At 43.7% G+C, this 23,187-nt stretch overlaps 2 protein-coding genes across 3 annotated transcripts in view; one reads left to right on the top strand and one right to left on the bottom strand.

The window, feature by feature from the left end:
* The first annotated feature begins 134 nt into the window (after positions 1-134).
* On the top strand, positions 135-4,153 carry LOC139106549 (cysteine sulfinic acid decarboxylase). 2 transcript variants are annotated; one of them, XR_011546387.1, is made up of 9 exons: positions 135-409; positions 1,082-1,266; positions 1,654-1,951; positions 2,233-2,421; positions 2,490-2,554; positions 2,790-2,979; positions 3,141-3,310; positions 3,368-3,675; positions 4,001-4,153. XR_011546387.1 is itself a non-coding variant. In XM_070663421.1 (8 exons), the coding sequence occupies exons 1-8, from the start codon at positions 278-280 to the stop codon at positions 3,612-3,614; spliced, it is 1,476 nt and encodes a 491-aa protein (XP_070519522.1). In that variant the 5' UTR covers positions 135-277; the 3' UTR covers positions 3,615-3,953. The 2 variants fall into 2 exon arrangements, 1 of the variants encoding a protein (XP_070519522.1); XM_070663421.1 differs by lacking the exon at positions 4,001-4,153 and having other exon boundaries at positions 3,368-3,953.
* The window catches only part of Sema5c (Semaphorin 5c), a 70,267-nt gene continuing 50,777 nt past the window's right edge, over positions 3,698-23,187 (bottom strand). The window contains exons 3-15 of the mRNA XM_070663175.1: positions 21,677-21,773; positions 10,965-11,172; positions 10,580-10,785; positions 10,212-10,311; positions 9,534-9,733; positions 8,558-9,043; positions 8,059-8,344; positions 7,492-7,858; positions 7,231-7,310; positions 6,824-7,144; positions 6,350-6,752; positions 6,031-6,236; positions 3,698-5,950 (exon numbers count right to left, since the gene is read on the bottom strand). Of these exons, the coding sequence (XP_070519276.1) occupies positions 5,750-5,950; positions 6,031-6,236; positions 6,350-6,752; positions 6,824-7,144; positions 7,231-7,310; positions 7,492-7,858; positions 8,059-8,344; positions 8,558-9,043; positions 9,534-9,733; positions 10,212-10,311; positions 10,580-10,785; positions 10,965-11,172; positions 21,677-21,773 (3,161 nt within the window). The 3' untranslated portion in view covers positions 3,698-5,749. The remainder of the gene's footprint in view (positions 5,951-6,030; positions 6,237-6,349; positions 6,753-6,823; positions 7,145-7,230; positions 7,311-7,491; positions 7,859-8,058; positions 8,345-8,557; positions 9,044-9,533; positions 9,734-10,211; positions 10,312-10,579; positions 10,786-10,964; positions 11,173-21,676; positions 21,774-23,187) is intronic.

The raw sequence follows: 23,187 nt of genomic DNA, 5'->3' as shown, positions 1-23,187 counted from the left end.
ATTTGAAATATTGATATTGAGAGATTATCAGTAATTCAACTTTATCTTTTTATATGACTAGTGGAAAGGCAAAGTGCATGCAGGCATTATTAAAAACATGAACTCTATGCGTAATTAGCACGCGCGATCTGTACGATGGAATCGTGAAGATTTACGTACATAAGACGTGTTCGACGACTGCGACAAAGAGCGATTCGCCTCTGGCAAGTCGAAATGGAAGGGACCCAGCAAGCGGGCCGATGGATTTGTCGGCTGGCCGGTCAGTGTACTCTTCACAATGGCAGCATCAAGTACCAACGGCATCATCGATCTGTTAGAAAATCTCTTAAAGATCCTTAAAGAAGAGCATGCGTTTGATCGATCTGATGATCAACCTGTCGTACGATTTCGTTATCCTGCGTATTTACAGGTAAATAATTTTCTGGTTTTTTATACTGATTGTCGTTTACAGAATATATTAATTTTGCTGTAAAATATTTGAAGTGACTTTTTCTAGATTAATTTTACAACTCGATTTTCTTTAGTCGATAATGCTTATTATATTTTTATTTTTTACAGACAAGGATTAATAATTATTTGTATAATTTAATTGACTTAGTTTAATGAATGTATCTTAAATTAATAATTAATTAACTCATTCTAGCTGACGTTAAATAATATTTATAGTGACATAAGAATTAAATATTTGTAGATTTAATATTTAATTTTTTAATGCCTTTAACTCTAACTCTAACTCTAACAGCAACTCTTACAAATATTTTATTTCGTGTATCTTTAACCTGAGTGTTATAACAGCTTCCAATGTAGTGCACGTAGACAGTAATGGATTCTGGCGGAGAAAATATTCTGCGATGCACAGTGGAATGCTTGTTCGTGATGTATTTATTAATATGATACGCAGAAATTCGCGATATAGGTTTAGGGTCAATGGTTGCAACGTTAATGCGTAATCGGATGTGCGCCAGACGAACTGTCGCTTTCTTTAAAGAACTTTGACCGCGATAACAGTATCAATTTTTTAAATGAATTTCCTTGTTATATTTATATAATAATTGTTTTATTTAACGTTATTTTTGTACAGAAAAAGATGCCGATTTCTTTGGACGACAACCCAGCGAGTAGCAGCGATGTGGAGACAGCGATACGACAAACCATACGGTACTCCGTAAAAACATCCAGCCCGCATTTTCATAATCAACTTTATGCTGGAGTCGACGAGTTCGGATTAATCGGCTCTTGGCTAACAGATATGTTAAACACAAGCCAGTAAGAATCAGTTTGTAGAATCTGAGAAGTATTTATAGTATTGCAGTGCATTATCTCTGATTTGAAAGACACAATATTGCCTGTTTTAATGAAAGTGCGAGAGTTAATCATATTCATTTTGTTATCGTCTCGCAAGCGTTAAATACCATTGCTAACCCAGTTTGCGACTGAGATGATGAACGATCTATAAATATTATAATTAACGACATATTGAAGTTCTTATCGTCGCCAAGAAAACTTTGATTCCGTTAAAAAAATGAGGAGTTATATAATTTTTGTTGGATAACGATTCCAGGAAAATCTTTTGCAGTTGTAGGCAATAGTGTGCGCGATTAAATAAAGTAAAATACAAATAATTAAAAACTGATTATGTATATTTTTTATTAGATACACTTACGAAGTTGCGCCAGTATTTACTTTAATGGAACGAGAAGTAATACAGAAGTCACTGGAGTTAGTTGGTTACCCGTTAATGCCAGATGGAGATGGTATGATGTGCCCAGGTGGTAGCATAGCGAATATGTACGGGATGATGTTAGCCAGGCACGAGGTGATGCCGCAGGTAAAAAAATCGGGGCTCTGCTCGTTAAAGTCACCCTTGGCGTGTTTCACTAGCGAGAACAGTCATTATTCAATCTTGAAAGGTGCCAACTGGTTGGGCCTTGGCACAGACCAAGTTTACAAGGTATGAAAAAGTTGACATCGAATTTCGTATATTATGCATGTTAATCATATTTATTAATTTCATTATTAGTTAAATTTTAAACAATGTTTAATAAATAGCAAGCAACAGCTGTTGTCCGTGCAATAAAAAAAATATTTCTTATATTTATTTTTTAGTAAATTAAGAAAACGTTCTCTGGTGTTAAATTAAAAAAAAAAAAAAATTAAACGTTTCTGATGCTAATAAGATCTTGAAGTTAATGATCACAATCAATTACATGAGAGTACATCCTTTCGTTATAGGTTGAAACCGACGAGTTTGGTCGCATGAAAGTGGGTGACCTGAAGAGACTTCTAATGAAGGCGAGGAGCGACGGAAAACTACCGTTCTTCGTGAATGCCACCGCCGGAACCACGGTGCTCGGTGCTATCGATCCGTTGCCGGAAATTGCCGCGGTATGCCGGAAGGAATCGCTTTGGCTACACGTAGACGTTCGTATAAGTATGAAAAGTGATCGGTTTAAGAAATGGGCGTGATTTTGAACAGAGATTCATTACAGGCTTGTCTTGGCGGAACCTTATTGTTCTCGGAGAAGTACCGATATAGGCTACGGGGCATCGAATTGTTCGTAATTATTTATTGTAATAATTTTATGAAAGGAAAACGATAACTTTCTAAAATTTCCAAGTAAATTGTCGTCTTAAATAACTGTTATTTGTGCCATTTATTTTAAGGCAATAAAATCCAGTTAAAAATTTTAAACGTTTTCCTTTCTAATTAAGAATACTAAAAATATTCGATTTTTAATAAATTAACTTTTTTCTGATTAATTTTTGTTTTATAATTTTGTACTGTTTAGATCTAATTCGGTGTCCTGGAATCCGCATAAGATGCTCGGCGCGCCGTTGCAATGCTCTTTGTTCCTGGTTAAAGGTAAAAATGTGCTACACGAAGTAAATTGCGCGCAAGCGAGGTACCTTTTCCAACAAGACAAATTTTACGACGTCAGCTGGGATACGGGTGATAAGAGCGTGCAATGCGGCAGAAAGGTAATTACAGATTCACAATCTTTGTTGACGAGTCTACAATACGAGATATGTGACGCCGTACAAGATTTTACTTACAGTGATTCTTAAATTATATGCGAGGGTATTCTAACAAAAACTCGTTGACTGAAAATCAGTTTTAACGTTTGATAAAATTTCCCAAGGTTGATGCAATGAAATTTTGGCTAATGTGGAAAGCTCGCGGCAAAATTGGCCTCACGCGATCGGTGGAACAGGCGATGTCCTGTGCAGAATATTTCTTGAAGCGAATTAAAGAGACTACTGGCTTCCGATTGGTACAGTCTCATTATCAATGCTGCAACGTCTGCTTTTGGTAAGAAATTCCACGTAATGGTGAAATGCAGTTATAACAGCGGTGATTTTTTTTTAGGTACATACCATCGACAATGCGCAATCAGAAAGAAACTCCAGCTTGGTGGAAAAAGTTATACGAAATCACGACATTGATAAAAAAGCGTATGACCCTGGACGGATCTCTTATGATTAGTTACACGCCATTACCGCAGAAAGAGCTTGGAAATTTCTTTCGCATGGTCGTAAACTGCCAACCGCCACCCACGAAATCATCCATGGATTACGCTATCAGTCAAATAGAAAAATTTGCGGCTGATTTGTAGGAATAATTACTTGATCCTCTCCGTGAGTGTTAAGCGTTGACGATACGTGTTTATCACAAAGGTTGGTATTTAAAGTACTTACGGAGTCGTAAAAAACGAATCTTGTCTTTATTACAAACAAGCACGCGGGAATAAATGCATCGGGTACGATATTTATTACTCACGTATACATGTGACTTCGACAATTTATCTGATGTTTGACAATGCTGTAATGTTATTAAAAAAAATTTTTTGCGATTTTACGCTATCTTACATACCATTATTTTAGATTTTCATGTCATAATTATATAAACTCACGCAATTAACGTAATTAATAATAAACTCTTATATTCTGGAAGACATCAGCGATTCTTCAAATATTTAAACCAAATATTTTATTCTCTTAGACACGTTAAGAAGATGGATGATTTATTTCAGCGGTCGCATGCATAAACGTAATTGCAGGCGCGACTCAATGTGAGTCAATATAAACGCAATTATCGTATGATGTATTTACTTCTTACATAATAATATACGCATTTATTTCATTCGTAAAGCTACGTTTCAAAAGATCTTTTGTATGTATGTACAACTCCGTATCATGGCACTACGTTATACTCGATATAAAATTCAATATTTCTCTTGAATAAAAACAAAAGAGAAACTATCTCTCCAAAATATCTTCACGCAAATCTACATAATACATTTTGTATTTATCCAACAACTAATGTAGTGTGTAGATATAACGAGCGGACTTGAGTGAGTCCTGATAGCTATTTATATCTAAAATTCTTTTGTGACTTCTCGCGTGCAAATAAAATTCTTCAGTCATCGCGATCCACGTTTAACGCTAGCCTATAACGGCTAAAGATCCTCACTTTTATTCAGCCTCGGAACTTGTATCTTTTTTCGAGAACAGGACAGTTAATCAAAGGACTTTTTGTAGCTAAAGATACTTTCGAAGGGTTGTGCCGTGTCCTACAGGTAAGTATTGATCGGATAGAAATTACCAGTTCTTGGATTAGACCTTATATCCTCAATTTTTTAGATTAACGCGCGTCTCGTGACGTTATGATTGCAATTTTTATGTACATACAACTATATATAAATGTATACATAAATATATGTATATCTAAATCAATCCATCAATCCTCGTCAACCCAAGCATGAATTGTAAATTTTTCTTCTTGTCATTTTCCTCTTATATGAATACAATTTTACAAATATATATAAAGTAGCAAATAATATTTATATTTATTATATATACATATAAAATAATTATTTGCTACTATATAATATAAAAATTTATTCCTATCAAAAAAGCAAATTATTTTTACAGACGATTTAAAATATAACATTTAAACATAAGTAGGATTGATTCTTGATTTCGTCCATTCACATTTTATGGTTCTTTTTTTTCTCATATATACAGTGTCCGGTCTGGCACGTCACTCCCCAAATTTGTGGGTAAATTTTTATTGTCTGTCCACAAATTCCGAGAGTGACATGCGAGACCGGACACTCTGTATATTGTATCACATACACATACATATACACACACACACACCCACACAGAAACAAAAATAAACTCTCATAAACTTCCTCAAAACAACGGTTTGCTCTTCGAGATATCGTTATGAACGTTACATCACAAAATGTCATTATTTCATATATGTATATTAAAACTTGGTGACTAAAAAAAGAATGTTATGTTTCTTTTAAAACATATAAAATTTTTATCTTTCGATATTGAAAAATTTCGTCAATTTAATTGAATCAATAATTGCAGTATTATTAAATGCACACGTTGTTCACTTAATGCTAAAAACGTATAGTCTTATAAAGAAGCGTTCGCTTGAGGCCATCGAACGTGTTTCTTCTATCAAAGATGATGCTCTAGTTTAATTAAGTAAAAACATTCTTTCTCTAACACAAGAGTTGTCCTTGTATTTTAATATTCTCACACTTCTTGGCACTTTATTGTCAATCAAACACTAATTAATTAATAAAGTTTATATGCAGCTGCCAAATATATGGAATAAGTTCAAGTTCGTGTACGGAAACGTTACTTGTGACTCATTGTACGAATAATAAATCACACGAAAAATCACGTGCTTGAAAAGACCAGAACACCGATTTCCGCACAGATGACTCGTTCAGTAATACTTGTCTTGATCGAGATCGGCGCGGATGTGCTGGCCGTGACTGTTACGCTTTAAAGTGGCAGACTCGTAATCGAGACTCTTTGGATATAACTTGGGACTACCGAGGCCGTTGACATTAGGATTATTTTTGTTCCGTAGAGTACCGTTTCCATTGGTGCTGCCTGAAAAACTCGGCTGTCGCTTCGCATTTACCTGCAAAAATTAACTTTCTTTAAATATTCATATCGAAAATGGCGCGGTTAGCAATCGAGCAAGCTTTCTCGAAGTCTTACCTCTTTCAATGGCACGATAACGTAAGAATTCTGTTTACTTATATAATGTGGACTTCCCGGAATACTCGGCTTGCGTCGCTTAAAATAGCAGAAGCCTAATACTGCAGTTAAAGCCAAGCCGACGATAAAACTGACCACACAGCTGCCCACCACCGCGCCTACCGTGACCCCCGAGTTATCCACGCTCGAAGGTAAGGCGTTTACGTCTGGAAAAATATAAGTGACGTTCAACAATATTAATTCGCTATAATTAAATTGTTTAAATTAAAAAAATTAAATTTATAAAAAAATGTTGCAACTTAAAATTATTTTAACTTACCATTGTCCATGCAATCTGAAAGGCAATCACGTGTTTCTCGAGCCGGCCCTTGGCACATATCGGGTCCAAACTGAAGACACGTACGTTTTCGATGCTGTTGATGGTCGCTGTCGCAAGGAGTCCAATGCGACCATGTGTCCCAGCCGGCCAACGATTCGCAGCTGGGCATCTCGCAGGTTTCCCGGACTAGCCTTGGGCCGCTGCAACTTTCCGGACCGAGGCATTCTCTCGACCTCGTTCGCACTCCGACGCCGCAAGTTGCCGAGCATTCGGACCACTCCGTCCAGCAAGACCATTGACCTTCTGCCATATTGACGAAGTTAGCGCGACATGGATGTGAATTGCAGACTCTACTTTGTGTGGTAAGACCACTCTCGCAAGGGGGCGATTCGCATTGCCTCACCTGTAAAAAATATAACTTGCACTCATTCTGGAACAAGATTGTATCGAAATAATAATGCTACAAATATATACCCTGTGCTGAGTGCCTTTTCCACAAGGACGGTCGCACAAGCCCCAGGAAGACCATTCGCTCCAGCCGTTCTCATTGACGGAATCCGCGTATGCGTCCTTCCCTCTCAAACATCCATCGTTCCTGCAGGAACGCTCCTCTTCTTTCGCAAGCTGCACTCGTACGCTTGACGGATCATCCGTCTGAGCGCGACAACTGAATCGGAAGCGCTTCTCCAGATAAACTGTATTACCGTTTTGCATGCTAGTATTCACGGCCAGCCAAGGAGTCCATCCGGAGTATCTCTTTGTCTCAGGACATTCGTGAGTATTGCACTCTTCAATCTAAAACACGTAACGTCTCGTTAATTAATTCCTGTAATTTTTATTTAATTGTTGATAAAGATAAAAAAACGTGATTCAAAACTTACTTGAAAATCACATCCTGGACACTCGATGCTGCTCTTTTTAGGCGATGGGCCGTCGCAAGTTCTCTTTCTAATACGATATCCTGAAATGAGAATTGCTAGTTTTATTTTAAGAAAGTACAAAGTATTAGTTTTCTGCTATATCCAGAGCGCGCACAAGCGTTTGAAATTCTCCAAGTTTCGTTGAGAATATTTTTTAGATGCTTTCAAACGTTTCTTGGCATTGTCCAGAATGCTATATGAATCGCAATTAGAAGCACTCACCACCATTGCACGCTCGTGAACATGCGTGCCACGGACCCCAGGTCGACCACTGACCGCTTTGAGGTGGCGGAGTGGCTTTAGCGGAAGCGGGACAGGGTGGTAGATCGATACACATGATATCGTCGTGATCGTGCCCGACGCAAACGCGTCCGCCGAATGCAGGCGCCGGATTTGTGCAGGTTCGCCGGCGGGTTTTCATCGCGAAACCGCATGTCTGAGAGCACGCCGACCAAGCCGACCAAGCGGTCCAACCACCGTGGACGGTACAATTTGTCACTCTGACATGCGTGCCCGTACAACTCTCGCCTCCGTGCTGCGGCGGAGGATTATTGCATTCTCTGGTTTGACACTGACACGTGTCGATCTTCTGCAAATCAAATTTTCAGCGGCATTTATTAATTCAACGTAAAAAAAAGAAAATCCGTAATTTATTTATTTTACAAGTACTTTAGTTCCTCAAAGTTTTACTTAATTTTATAACATTTTTAATAACCAGTTTAACACTAAAAAAAAAAAAAAAAAAAAAAAAAAGTATTCTTAATTATGCGATAAATGTAAAATAAATACCTCGTGTTCGTTATGTGAGTGCGAATGAACGTGACCGTGTCCAGACGACATTTCTCCTGCGTCGTGTTGGCAAGGCGACCAAGAACTCCACGCGCTCCAGCCTCCGTCAACGGGATCGGTGAGCACCGGGCACTTGGTGACCTCCTGATGCCAATGATTCGCCAGATAATTCTGCTTCGGTGCCTGCGCGCACTTGATGAGATGCTCGTTCCACCCGCAATACGGCTCCTGAGCGTTCAAGCACGCTTGACGGCTCCGATGACGATAACACTGAACGGCAGGTATGCTAAACGACGGAAGGCATTACGGTGCGGTTTAGCAGAGCATTTAACGCTACTCGATGGTTACAATAAAGCACGTAATTTACGACGGAGTAACGTTATTCGGGATGCGTAATTTACAATTAGATAATACGCAATTATTTCAATTTTACTTTTGACATGATGTCAAATCAGTTGTAAGACTGAAAGCTTTGCGGTCGCGACGGAGGCTGACTCACCGCAGAAGGCCCGACTCCATGCCGACGTAGAGGCTCTGCGTGTCTTTGAGGAACTGCATCGTCATCGGCGACGAAGGCAAAGGTCCCCAAATTTCGACGATGCAGGTCTCCTGTGTTCGAGGTAGAACCGAGATCTTCTTGATCAGCCCGGTCGCCGTGGCGACGTAAAGAACGGTCACGCTGCGGTGGAGCTTCGTCGGGGTGATGTCCACCGCGATGTGAGTGAATCTCTCGAGTGTCGCGGTGTGCAACGGCTCTGGCGTCGTGCTCTGCACCGCCTCGTCCATCAGTTGGTACCGCTGATTGTCCATTAATTGGTGCGTCGCGGCGTTTGATGCGGATCCGCAATGCTGGCGATTATGATGGTCGACCGGCTTTCTCTCCCAGGCGGCTCCCGCGTTTTCCTGGTGCTTGAAAGGCCCATTGAAGCTGGAGGCAACGGCCGACATGTTGAACGCGCAGATAGCCGATCCCGCGATGCCGTTACTGTGACGAAGGAAAGACAAGGTACGTTACAGTTACTATTCTTTAGAGAAATTGCAGCTTCCGCTTTCATTTCCGCATTCGAAAAAGCATTTCGCTGCGACCGAGGGATAAAATATAAGAAAGCAGTCGCGCGTAACGTAGCTCTAGCAAACGATAAATTTAACCTCAAATAATTTCACATATTAAAAATCAGTAGAACGATATAAATTTTCAAACAATTAACAAAGAAAAATATTAATTCGGTCAAGCTAAAGCCATAAAATATATAATAAATAAAATTACGATATTAATTCTTCAATTTTTTCAAAAATAAATCTTAATTATTTATATTATTATATAATTATTAAGATTTTAGATCGATTGATATCGCCGTTATAATTTACCGTTTCTTGCGTCCATCTGGGGTTGTGCGCAGGCATAAACACAGACGATATAATTAATACACGCCGACTAATTAATCGGATCACCGCACCGGGCGGTAGGTACTCACATGGGAGTTGTGAACGTCGCGTAAATGATTCCTTCTTCCGGGTGATAGGCCGCGCCCTGGATCTCGTCGTAATAAAATGGAAACTCGCCGGGTAGAGAACAGTTCAAGCGGGCCTTGCTGAAAGTCGTCCACACGTCTTTCATCATGATCTGCCCGCCCCGGTCGTTCTTGCAGACCCTCGCTATCCTCGAGTAGATTTTCTAAAGTCACAGAGCGCAAAGTCATCAGGCTGCGAAGGTCCGCCGATCTTATTTTACACATTCAAAGGGAAATATCTTTTATCTATCTACACTTCGTCGTGTTTCCCGGTTGACTTTTGATATTCACGTAAGCGGCACCGAGCGACTTAATTCGCCACGTCGAGGCGGTAAATTCAACCTCGCTCGATCGTGATCGAGGCGAGATCGCGAAGCGCGGCCGGATGCGGAGTGTTTCATTAGAGCCGTCTCCAGGCGGCAATTTCAGCGGCGATAGGTTGAGAAAATGATAAACATCGCGCCAACTCAGATCATGCCGAAGATGGGGGAACCTTTTTTTTCCCTCCCTCCCGTGAGAGAGGAAAATCCACGTCGTTTTCGACCGTAAACGGCTCGGGAAGAGACGAGATCGCTAATCGAACGCGTTCCTCGCTCGCGTGTAGGCGATAAAAGATCAGGATTGCTTCGCGCCGCTTTTTACCTTGCCGCAATTGATGTACTCTACGGCGAATTCACGAAACAGAAAGTACACGTGGTCCTCCGTTTCGAAGCTGCCGACGAACTGCGGGTCGTTAAGCCACCTGAAAAGAAAGAGACTTAGAGACAACGGGAACTTGAAGGCGATAAGTATCGCGAGGCGATAAACGTAATTCCGACGATCTCGCGGCGCAGTTATTACGATAAAGTCAATCCCGTTTGCTTTTCGATATAACCGTAAAAGAACTTCGCAAGTTTCGTCGATCAAAGAAATAAAAAAAAATTAAGTAACAAGCTGAATAAAGTTAGTCTTTTTCGAGATCGATCAGCCGAGCGAGGCAGCTCGTTGTTTTTACTTCCGTTCGTACTTACTTGGAGTCGTACTGCCGTGTTCTGAGATTCGGCGAGGCCAGGGTTCTGCAAATCGCAGGATCGGCGCCGGAGAAATCGGTCGGCGCTCCCGCGAAGAGTCCGCCAGAAGGGCCTCTCGAGAGAAGTGCCGTGACGTTCGCATGCGGCGAGTACGGGCACATGGCCACGCCCGGCATATCGTTGGTCACGCTCGTTATATTCTCGATCTGTGGACATAATTGCCATTGCATTACAGCGACTTCTGGGGCGTTCGTTCGCCGGCGTGAACCTCGCGATCCTCTCAAACCCGGGCGTTACCCTGCTAATGACTTATAATCTGCTCATCGACGCGCCGAATTGACGAGCCGCGGTGGAGAACGGCCGGGGTTTTTTTTGGTGAACGTACCTCTCGCCACACGCACCGCGGGCTGAACGCGTAAGTGCCGCAGGTGAAGAGGCTCTTGCCGTTGCTGAGGAGCACCTTGACGTAATTACGGCAGTCCTCGACGCTCTGGCCCTTAACCTGACAGGTCTTGACCTTGTCCTGTGGCGCAGACCAGGCAGCGTGCTCCAGGTCCGTCAGCGACGTCAGCGTCAGGCGATACAAATTGTCCCTAAAAAGACACGGCTTTATTTACATTTCGGCCAGCCTGCTCTCCACGTGTCATTAAGCACGTGTCCCGCTGGACATTATAAACTTATTAAAGTCTGCCTCCACTTGTCGCTTCCGACATTGTTCCCTGTATTATCCTCTCCAAGCAAATTACACTCTTCAGTATTCTACGATCAGCGAAACAAATTGACTTTCTGTTTTTCGAAAAATAGAAACGCAGCCTCTCAAATGACGAGAGCTCCACCGGATAATTTATTATTGCTGGCGTAATCAGTTACTATTGCTGAACGGGAGTCCTTGCAGGGTGAATTAAAATAATTTTCTTCAGGAAACCTAGCGTTCGAGTATCTGCGCAAGATAGAAAATTAAATATTAATAGACCCAAGCCTGAGGATAAAATGATCATGTATGCCGCGAGGGTTAACCTTGATAATAATAAGTTCTTTTTTTTTTTAGGAAAAGACGCAGGCAAGAGAAAAATCGAGCTACCGAGCCGAGACAAAACAGAACACGAGAGGTATGGGATTAATGATTTATGAGAGATGAGACGTCCTACGGAGAGCTGTAATCGGAAAGACGATGGTTTCCCGCGAAACGCCGCCTTCCGAGGAATGTGACCGCCTGCGAAAGGTGACGTGACGAGGTGCCCGGTATCTCGTGATAAAAAAAAAAAACCTTGAGAGGCAGCGTCACTTGCCGTGCGTTTCATTCCGCCAAGTGTTGCGGCCGCGGATCTCTCTCTTCCTCTCGCGGCCGATCTCGAGGCGCTCGCATGAGGCACTCGTGGCAGTCACGAAGGCGTACTCGGGTTTGACAGCGGCTTCGAGGAGCCCTCGAAAACTCCTCGGACGACATTCCACGGCAGCCCACTTGACTTCAATGCGACGTGTACTTACGCATACGCGCGCGAGTGCGTACGACGCTTCGCCACCGAGAGATCGGGAGATCGAGCCGATCGTTCTCCCTCCGCTTATCGGTAAGTTTAAACCGTGCTCCGGCACATTATTAGAAATCGTCGATTCCGGATAAATGCAACGCGCCCTGCACTCCTGCGTACGAGGAAAGTCTTCTTCCTCAGAGAGCATCGATACGTTATCGCCGTTCAGCGGGACGGTTTCGTTTAGAGAGCAGCTCGGTTCGCGAGACCGTTTCGAGACTTAAATCACGCCTCGACGGGTTATCGCTGTATTGGTGAAATAATAGGCTCGTACGGTGTCCGCGACTTTTATCGATGAAAGCGGAAGCGAAACTTGCGTGCGCGAGCGAATGGTATTAGCAAACCCGGTGCGAGAAAACCGCCGGAAGACAGCGATCAGCGGTCGCCTGGAGAAACCCGATAAATAAATTATCGCCGGTTTATAAATAACGCGTGGAGATATGGTCCGCCTGTCTCCTCTCGGCGAGAAGAACGACGACGACGATCGAGCAGGAAGTACGAACGGCAGTCAGAGCGGCTACAGATAGCCGGTGGATAACTCGACACTTGCCTATGTCCCTTTAAGTAACAACGCAGGCGACTTGTGCGATTTTTTTTCTCCGACGACGATCGCGCGATTTATGTAAATTAAAGCAGCGTGCGATAACGATTTCGAACGAGAGAAAAATAGACTCGCGAAGGAGTTATCATTGAATGCGGACTAGATAGCGAGATGACGCGGAAATTGATATCGACTTGCATGTAGCCGAAGAAAACTTGAAAGCGTACCGAGAAAAAAAATTGTAGTTACTTTTATATATTTTAATTTTAAAAATTATCATAAGATTATACTTAAAGCTAAAAAAAAAAAGCCATGCTGCTCTTTCAGTGCGTATAGGTTCTCTGCCAGATTAATGATCAATAATAATTAAAGTCCAGTGAGAATTTTGATTATTCGGTTTAAGACAGGTTTTGCGTTCCTTTATAAAAATTTTCTCGCTTTCTAACGAGGTGAGAAGCCCGAGGACACGCTAGTTCCTCGAGAAGCACCGCGTACCGCGCGCGAGAATACAAATGCCCGCGTATTTCTTCATTAGACTGCTCGATAATTGCGCGCTTGATGCTCCGCATGGATCTTTTGTCAAATCGATGAACTTGTTGGTTTATTCATGATTGTCGTGCCGCAATCCGTTACACCGCAAAGCCGTCATACATGCATAAACATCCGTCCGTGTTGCATTCTGCCCGATGCTCTTAGGGGATTGCGGTCCCGCGGCATTCATTCGACTTCTCTATCAGTTCTATTTAGTCGCCAGGTTAATAGTCTCAATCCGCAGTACCGAGAGTTGTCCCGCACTTCCTTTCACCGCGGAGGCACCTCGGAAATTTGATTTATCGCCGGCCGTTTGCCATTCGACTGCGAATATTACACCCTGCTAAAGTCATGCATACCGCGCCGTTTGTACATTTAAATGAAGAGACCGTCGGCGAAACATTTTTTTTTTTTTTGGTACAAAAATCGTGATTTAACTTGCGAGAGCCTTGTAATTTTTTATTCGAGCGATTGGGGAGCTCCGGAATTATTAACGTTTTAATATTTTGATTAATTTCAGTTTCGCGTCCAATCGAGAGGCCTATTGAGCAAGTCCTGCGACAATCCGCGTCCGTATTCCTGCAAACTCCTTCTGTCCTTGCACCAGCTGGAAATGACGGAATTCGCAACGAAGCATGAACGGCGCCTACGTGGGCGCCGTGTCGCAGCACCGCGCGATAGCCGCGGCAGGTAATTATTATTTAAGTGGGATAAGGCGGGCGGACCGCTGGTCATGAATGCCAATTAATATAAACCTGCACGTATCCCACAGATCCATTTGTATCGGCGGCCTACGTGCACCTCGATCACTTATGTACGTGAGCAGCCTGAACAGGACGCGCTGGACCTGACGAAGAGATATCGCAGCTTCTTGGACGAGACACGGCATCACAAGGCCGTCGGGTGAATTATGCCGAAGAAAAGAACCCGGAATCTTTCGAAGGTAGCGAGATAAGACTTGCGGCTTCGATGAAACAAAGTCGTTCACGCGGAGAGGAATTTCTGTCGGAACAGAGGAACGTCGTAAGCGCGATCAATTTTTTTTTTTTTTTATCGTAGACGGCGGAGTTATCTTTTCATTATTCATACACGGTGAGAATTTTCTCAATGAAATTCTTCAAACGCTTGACCGCGCGGCTGTTCCTCTAGATATTAATTTTTTTATTTTTAATTATCGGGAATGCGACAGATCGCTATCGATTCTGAATATCGCTGCTGCATCACGTGCAACGGGACTCGCACGCCCTAACCTAATTTTGTGGTAACGGCGCGGCTGGACGTCGAGCCCAAGTTTTACGGACGTCAATCAACGTCTTACGTATTTTCTTGTTAGAGCACGGGCGCGAGATAGGCGGGCAGTAAAGCGAACCCGATGTTACTGTCGTCGCATGACACGCCGGAACACCTCGATCGCGAGAACATAACGAGATACGAGACGGCATTGTCATATTCGCCGTTTACGCGACGAGAGTGTCGTAATATAACTGCATTTAAATGCGACGCAGGTATAAGCGATTCTCGCGTATTCGTCCCGCCTGGATTCACCGAGTTTAATTTATGACACTCGCAAAATAAATGACCATTAGTCGTCGCGCAAAAGTTACATTATCGGCATTGGAAGGAATGCGAAAAAAATGACAGGATAATTTTTCAAAGTTTATTTAGCCCTCGAGGCAAAATAAAAAAAAATATATTTACAGTTTGATCAGCCCGATTCGGGAAAAAAAGATTTTTGTCGTCGGTCCAGTCCCACGGATAAGTGAGCCATGTAAGTAGGTACGTTCTGTGCGACGTAAACGTTGTTCATTGACCGAATGGCCACATTGAAACAGATTACTTCCTGCTCAGTGGACAAATACCTCTCTTTGGTCCCCTCTTTCTTCGCCACGTAGACGGACGCAATAATGACCGCACTATTGTACGGTCCTCCTTGTCGCGCGACTCGCGCATTGAAGAAAAGATATTGAACCCCGGCTGCAGTTAATTGCCTCGTCACTAGTTGATTACCCGACGCGAAGGTAGACGTACGCGCTTCTACGACGAATAATTTTTGGCACGCTCGCCGAATCGATTTTTATGCCTTCGTTTCGTTCTCCGTCAATTCCGCGTCCCAGCTGAGGCTTCCCGACAACGAACAAAACATTCAACACGATAATCGGCTCGCAATTTTCCCTTCCCCCTTTCCCTCACCCTGCCTCACCTATACCATTACGTTCGGCGCAGGTCTAGGGAAGGAACGGGTCACCTGACCGCGCCGACCAATCACAGCGCTCCTTACGTCGCCTGATCGCGAGCTCGCACTGCGCACCGTGACTCACTTCCGTAACGAGCAAGACGACGCAGCGGCCACGCGGTCCGTCCGTTCTCGAAACGAAAATGTCCAGGAAGCTGCGTGCATCCTCTCGCGGCCTATCATCGCGTACCTAAATATGTCTGGCCTTGCCCTGGAGACTATATGAGCCGCAGTATTCTGCACGAGAGTCACCGCCGTCGCGTATTCACCTATTCGGCCGGGCAGGTGAAGGTGATTCATTCGTTATACCGTCGTAACAGACTTGCGTATGTGTAATCGGGCGACGATACGCTAGTGTAGAAGCGGCAGCCTGAGAGCACGAGATCTGCACCTCGTCCTAAGGATCATATAAGCTGCAGTATTCTGTACGGGGGTCACCGCCGTCGCGTATTCACCGATTCCGTCGGGCAGGTGAAGGTGGCTCATTATTTATTCCGTCGTAATAGACTTGCGTATGTGTGATCGGGCGACGATACGCAAGTGTAGAAGCGGCAGCCTGAGAGCACGAGATCTGCACCTCGTCCTACGGATCATACAAGCCGCAGTATTCTGCACGGGGGTCACCGCCGTCGCGTATTCACCTATTCGGCCGGGCAGGTGAAGGTGACTCATTCGTTATACCGTCGTAACAGACTTGCGTATGTGTAATCGGGCGACGATACGCAAGTGTAGAAGCGGCAGCCTGAGAGCACGAGATCTGCACCTCGCCCGTCTTCTTCGTCGCTGCCCGTCTCATCGCCGCTTGGCGCTGTTCTCAGTGCCGTTTATTCCGCCTTTTAATCGACCGAAGAATCTAAAGGACTTCGTCGCTGTATATTTATACATTCTTATTACCTACATCCCAATGACCTGATTTTTTGTAATAAAGACTCTTCCCGTGAATACAATCCCGTCGCAGTAGATCGAATATTCAGACTGTCTTACGAATATAAAATGTTTTTTCAATTCAGGTGAAAATCGAGTGCGGTTAACGTATCGCCGATAATGCACAAACGAACCGTAGCCGTTTCGTCGGCCGTATTTCCGTGAGTCTTCGTAAAGTATCGGACGAGAGTTTTTTATTAGTTTTTTTAAAAACGGGAGTGCCGGACGGACTATCTCGCGCGAAAGAGGTTAGGTTAAATTCGTCGGGTCGCGGTTTTCGCGTGTGTCAGTGCGACGAAGGAGGCCTAGACTAGACAATCTGATTCTGAGAGAAGGAGGAGGCCTTGGAGAAACATCCTACTTCAGCGGAGCAACCCAGGGCTAGTGCTCAGTGCGACGAAGGAGGCCTGGACCAGACAATCTGATTCTGAGAGGAGGAGGAGGCCTTGGAGAGGCATCCTGCTTCAGCGGAGCAACCCCGGGGTAAGAATCATTTTAATTAAGCATACCAATTTTTTTTTTTTACAATAAATATTTTTTTGAACGTCTCAATAAAACGTTGTCTTATTTTTTGTTACAGAATCAGCTGTAATAAAACTCCGCTGCTGCGCATCAGACCGGTGAGTCAAATATATTTTTTATATTTCGATATCAGCGTTGACAATATTTCTAATGGACCGCAATACTTGTTCGTGACTAACGAAAGGATAATTAAACTCGGTATGCCAATACAAATCGTTCGTGAGCGTAGCGAAACGGACGTTATCTCCCTTGCGATTAGAATGAAAAGTCAGAACGTTGCGTGAAAGTGAACACGTTTCGCGAACGATAAAAAAAAAAGTCTAGCTTAATAAAAAGAATTTTGCCAATGTTGAGAGCATAGAACAATTTTTTTTTTAATCTTAAGGCCACGAATAATTTCCAACGAGAGGCTAGACTATATTGTCAGCCGTAGCATTTATTTAACTTATAATTATGCACTACAACGCCATAGTAATTTTTATTAGAAAATTTTCTCCGCGTTAAACTTTCTTCAACCTTTTACTGAACACGTCGAACTCGTCGAAGTACATAGCTTCCAACCGCAAGTCACATTCGCGCAACATCATACCGAACCGATGCGATCGAGCTCTAAATCGCGACACTTCGCGCTCGTTTTTCCGCCGCGTCGCGCGCATTACATAAACGCATTCTACGCGTGTAAGCGGGAGATATACGACCGACGCGGACGAGACGGCCGGCGGACAAGCGGCAGAGCTATTGCGTATACGCGCAGGACACCCTGGCGCCGTCTGCGACATTCTCCATTTTCCATCCTTGCTCTCTCTTCGCTTTACCGCTCGAAACCTTCCCATACCACCTCGGAAACGGCTCGAAAAATCGTAACCCGTAATTATTATGCCCGCGACGTCTCTGTTAATCCGTTACGCATGCAGGGCGTCCTCGGATCGACAAAAATCGATACTCTTACTTCGCCCCGAATTTTACCCGCACTCTGTTGACAAATTTTATCCCCGACGGGGACAAAAAATGCGACCCATTTGTAAACACGACAAAGAGATCAGCGACGCGAGATCTCTTTCACGGTACATTATTCGAGAGATCGTAATCACGAGGGGGCGGGCAGGTAGGATATAATAAACCGCGAGAGATACGTAAACGTGATTTACGCGAATCTTAAGAGTGCATTACAGGAACGCATTTCAGCTTAGACAAGCGCGCTCGAAATCCGAGCGGCATAAATTTTACGCGGCTACCCGGGGGGAAAGAGAATATCGTACGTCTCGGTTTTATTAAAGTAGGAGCGCGGTATCGACCTGCCGCGATTGCCTTATAAATATTCAGCCTTCATATCGTCGCTTACTCGTAATCTCGGCGACGCGCATATTCGAGAACGCGCGGCCCGTTATCGGGAACGTCTACGTCGCCGGGTGTGTGTAGTTACGCTTCGCGCTCGCGTCGAATAATAAAGGGACGACATACGCGGAATTGCGGGGTGTTGCTGAAACGGCCTGCCGAGGCCGAAATCAGGTTCCGTAGGCGTAACGGTAGACCGCTCGATCTCTCCGCGACAACCTGCACCAGCGGCGGACACGTCGATCGACACGGTCCTATAAATAAGGCCGCTCATTTGCTACAAGATAAATCTCTCGGTAACGATTTGTCACGACGGCGCGCGTGGCGACGAAAATCTCGGGCGCGACTTTCCGAATCGGCGGCGGCGACCGACGTGCCGGTGAAATCGTTTCGACACTGCCCGCCGAGACGACAAGCCCGAACCGACAACGGAAATTAATTGGCCGACCGTCGCGAAGATAAATGTCTCATTAACGCGTCAGTCACTTTTGTTCAACAATTATTTCATGACTTATCGACGGAATTATACTTGAAAAAAAAATTCAGATATAAACGCAAGATTTGATTTAAGGGAGAATATATCAGTAGGACGCGATAAACTTTTACGTCGTTAAATTTGTTAGGTGCGAGTGAAAGGAAGAGTTTAGGAACATTAAGAAAAATTAATTTGATTAATATTATTGATTTATTCGATTTTAATGGTAGATGTGTTAATGCTAATAAATAAAAAGGCAGTCTGTGCAATAGAGTGTTTCTCGCGGACTCTGGTAGGGTGAAAGAATCCGTTAAATCACGCGGAAAAATGTTTGAGGGAAATGTTTCTCTTCGCAGTATGTCGATTTGAATACGACAGATAAAAAAGAACCGGAGATATGGAGAGTCAGAATAGGTTTCGCGTGCCTCGCACACTTGGAGCAACATCGTAAATACGATACAGCCACGTTGGCGGCGGCGAATGAAATTCCTAACACCTGCGACCGACTATCGCGAATAATCCCGCGTGCGTAAACCCGAAAAACTTTTATTCGCCGCGGTCGAACGAAATTGGAAGTTCGCGCGAAGATAATTTCTTTCCGCGAGATATCGTTACGACTGTCTGTGATAAAAATGTATGTCGTCTTCGTTCGTCAGCCTCGCGATGAAAAGTCTTGGAAGTCAAATAAATAGAGATCGAATCACGCAGGTTATTTAGAAAGTCCGATGGAAATATCGACGCTATGCGTAATGGTAGTAATAAATATATACTCCGCGATTCGAGCGAGAATGTAAAAAAATTTCAAGCCCGTTGAAGTCCAAGTTTCTAGCTCGAAACTAATTAACGTTATAGAGAAAATTAGAAAATGCCGGATTTACAAATTTCAGAACAATTTTATATATATATTTTTTTATTTTTTTTTCTGTTGCGTCTACATTTTGCTGGAAACGCAAACGTAACTTCGTGGGCAACGGGCTAATAAATGACGTTCTATTAATAGAAAGCGTATGGGGGCGTGCTCCCTTTTCCACGGATCAATCGACCGATCGATCGTTCGCTCGACCCAGGCTCAGGTCTGATCTCGCGATACCCATGTTGTGCACGTATGCGCGATCGTACCGCTTTTCGCGTAGGTGGACCGCATTTTTCACAGCCAGCGGTTGAGCGTCGTCCGCGAACGTTAATAACGCCGATAACGCTAATTTTAACTCCATTGATCAACCTAAACGTCATCCCGCAATTCAATCGCGACAGATCGGTGATTATCATGAATTTACGGTCCTCGCGGAAATTCTCCATGCGTTCTGAGCATTTAAATCTCAAAATAAAATCCTGCATAATGTGCATTTAATTCGCGCGCAATTAAATTCCGCCACACTCTGCGCTATAAAAAGAAATCTTGATTCGCGCCTAAAATTTTTCCTTTTAGTACCAGAAATATTTGCTTAATTTAACATTAACCTTTCCTGAACCACTCAACTTATTGGTCAATCGCGAAATATAATTTAGAAGAGCTGGCCGTCGGAAAATTTCCCTGATAAATCTTGATATTTCGGAGTCGAGCACGCGGACGCGAGCTGACGAGATACCCGAGTGTTCGAAAGCGTACTCTCGGATGTCTTCCTTCGCGCGTCTTTTCAGACAGGGTTCTATCGAGATAAAAGTCGATCGCTCCATTTTCACTAATCGCGGCTCCTACGTGAACTGGTTCTCGATTGCTCGCGAGGCGGCGGAGTTACGTCGTTTTCCTATCTCCGGGCGGCTCGTCGCTCGTTAAAACGTCGTATATACAAATATTATTAATGACAGGCGCGTTAAGACGCGATTTCGTGAGATAGGTAATCCGCCTACTTGATATGCGCGCCACTCAACGCGCCCGTTGCCTTTTTTTTTCCCCCCCTTTGTCGAATACATGTACCGAGCGTTATATTTCCTGCTTCTAATGAGCCGTAGCTTATCGGTTGGAGAAAGTGCCGCAAAAAAGTTCTCGCTGGCCCTGGAAGAGCCGGCGGTCTCGATTCGCCGAGAGAACTTATAATAATATGTATATCACGGATTATAAGTCGTACCGAACGTAGTTTCGCGCAAGAACGATTCGTATCGATGAATTTCGGTGCATCGCGGAGGTCCGTCGAGATCCTGAGATAAGCGGCGTTGAAAGAGGCGAGATAAACGCAGTAAAAAAATTGCGAAACTTACAATTAGTCCCAGGTATTTAGGCGACATTGCTGTCACGGTCAGGCTTGTGTAACGTTTACGCGCGCGAGTCCGAAGGCTCGGCTTTTTCGGCGTGGTGTTCGCGACTAATGAGCGGTACGTAGGCGAACGTGCAGCTTCGTTATCGAGGCCGAGCCTGCTGCAGTCGACGCGACGCGGAGACGAGACGCTCGCGCCGTTATTCTTTTCCCCTCGGTTTCCTCCCGTGAATCACGCCGCGAGACAAGAGGATAAACCGAGCCGACTCGTCTGGCGCGAGTCGCGAAAATGGATCGCCGTATGTCAGTCAATTTGGCCGACCGCCAAGACGTTCCCATTGGAAATCGTCACGTTTTACCGCCTTCCGCGGCTCCGTACCGCGTCTGTAACGTCGTCGAAGAGCACGTCCCAAAACGCGACTCGCGAAAGCGTTCGTCTTTACTCGAGCTTTGAATTTATTCCCGGAATCTCGCGTAAGATGACTGAATTTAAACTCATTACTGCCGAAGAGGCTATCAGAGATAAGTACAGACACCGCCATCGAAGCGGTCTTCAATCTTCTAATATCAATGAGACTTGTAGTTTTGATTTCGTCGCGAGAAACGTTCGACAAATTTTATACACATTTTTTATTCCGTGTAATTACATCGAACCGTTGACTTTCGCATTATTTATATTTAATTAAAGCAGCTAGAGAGTAACTAGGGGAGTGTTGTCGTAATTTTGTTTAATTAAGTGACGTTAATATGTGGCAACAGCTTTGGGAGGGATTAACTTAAGTAATTGAAGGCAGGCTCGCGAAAATACGTACCGTGCTCCGACGACGACTTGCTGCCGCGCGACGTCAAACAGTAGCTGGGAATAAGTCGTGACTCCCTCTTGTCGAAACATCCTTGTCTCCGCTAAATCTGCAACACACAAGAAGACGCGTTATTCAGTAGCGTTCGAGGCGCGAGAAATTATTACGGTGCTTTAATTTATTAAAAACATCTTAAACTGTACATTCGGTGCACCAAATCGTGCCGTTTTTATCATTAATCCCAGACTTTCATTTTAATTCCACTTCCGTTTTTTCATCGGCGATAAAATATTTTGCCAAGTAGAGAAAACAATGAGGCCGGAAACGACGAGAAACTATAATCGCGTCTTTATAATAGCCACGTATTTTCGATCCTCAACCTGGGCGGTGAGAAACCGGTACGCGGCAGGTGCGAAAAGTCGGCACGAGGTGTCATAATTACCGAATCGAGCGTGTCGAAAGAGACGCTCTTTCTTTTTCCTCTCATACGTTTATCGGTAGCGACTCATAATTCAACCTAGGCCAACACAGCCTAGACGCGGGAGCCTCTGGAATTCTTCTCAGAAGTCCCTCCGAGCGTTGGCAAAACGTTTGGCATAACGATATCTCGCCTTGGCAGCGCAAATTATTAATTAGAGACTTTGAAAAATCGCGAAATGATTTACCACGGCACTTTGCAAAATTGTTGAATTATTTTTGAACATCTTTATTAATAATTTTCTACTTTTACTCCGACGGTACTGAATTTATATCTCGCCGCGATTTTATGCAGGAAATAAAATAAAATAAAAATGTATAAAATTATTCGTAATATATTTTTTCGTATACAATTTTTTTTTTTTTTTTGTTGATCGAAGAGGGTGAGAAATTATTTTACGTTTCGCGATGTCATCGTAACATTCTGTACACGCGTGCATATGTACATGCAACACGTACGATTAACCGCGTGCGATAGCGAATCGCAACGATCGACTTGCAAGACCGTCTTCGTAAAGCAAAGTTTGATTTTCGTGTCGGAGAGAAGAGAGGCAAAGGGTAAAAATATGAGCGCCGAGAGGATGAGAACCGTGAAGAACATACCGGGCGTTCTTCCTTTGCTTAACGATCCCAAAGGATTCAACCTCTCGCCAACAGTCTACTTCCTTATTTTCTTAGCGTCTCCATGTCTTGACTGACCTCTCCTTCAGCTCGCTGCTCATGTTATTTTCGTTCGCGCGAACCATGCCTCGCGTATTTATTTTTGCGATTTCGCGATCAGCTTTTTGAGGCAGGATCGAGTGTGCAATAGACTTCAGAGGGACTTTATTCCATCTTTGGTTATTGTTGAATCGAATAAGTTTTACTTTTAATAAATTTTCCGCGACGGAGATACGAGGTTTAAAAAAAAGAAAAAAAATAAAAAGAGCACCTTCCTCGTCTAAAGATAATTCCCGAGGTGGACAGATCCCATTGTACTATCCGGAACAAGTTCGCCTTGCCCCTAAATAAAGCGATTCCCTTAGTCGTTGTCACTGCGAAAAGAC

This window comes from Cardiocondyla obscurior, linkage group LG01 (genome assembly GCF_019399895.1).
Source record: "Cardiocondyla obscurior isolate alpha-2009 linkage group LG01, Cobs3.1, whole genome shotgun sequence".
Classification (NCBI taxonomy): Eukaryota; Metazoa; Arthropoda; class Insecta; order Hymenoptera; family Formicidae; genus Cardiocondyla; species Cardiocondyla obscurior.
Note: the sequence above shows the minus strand (reverse complement) of the source record. Positions and strands in the feature narration are given on the sequence as shown.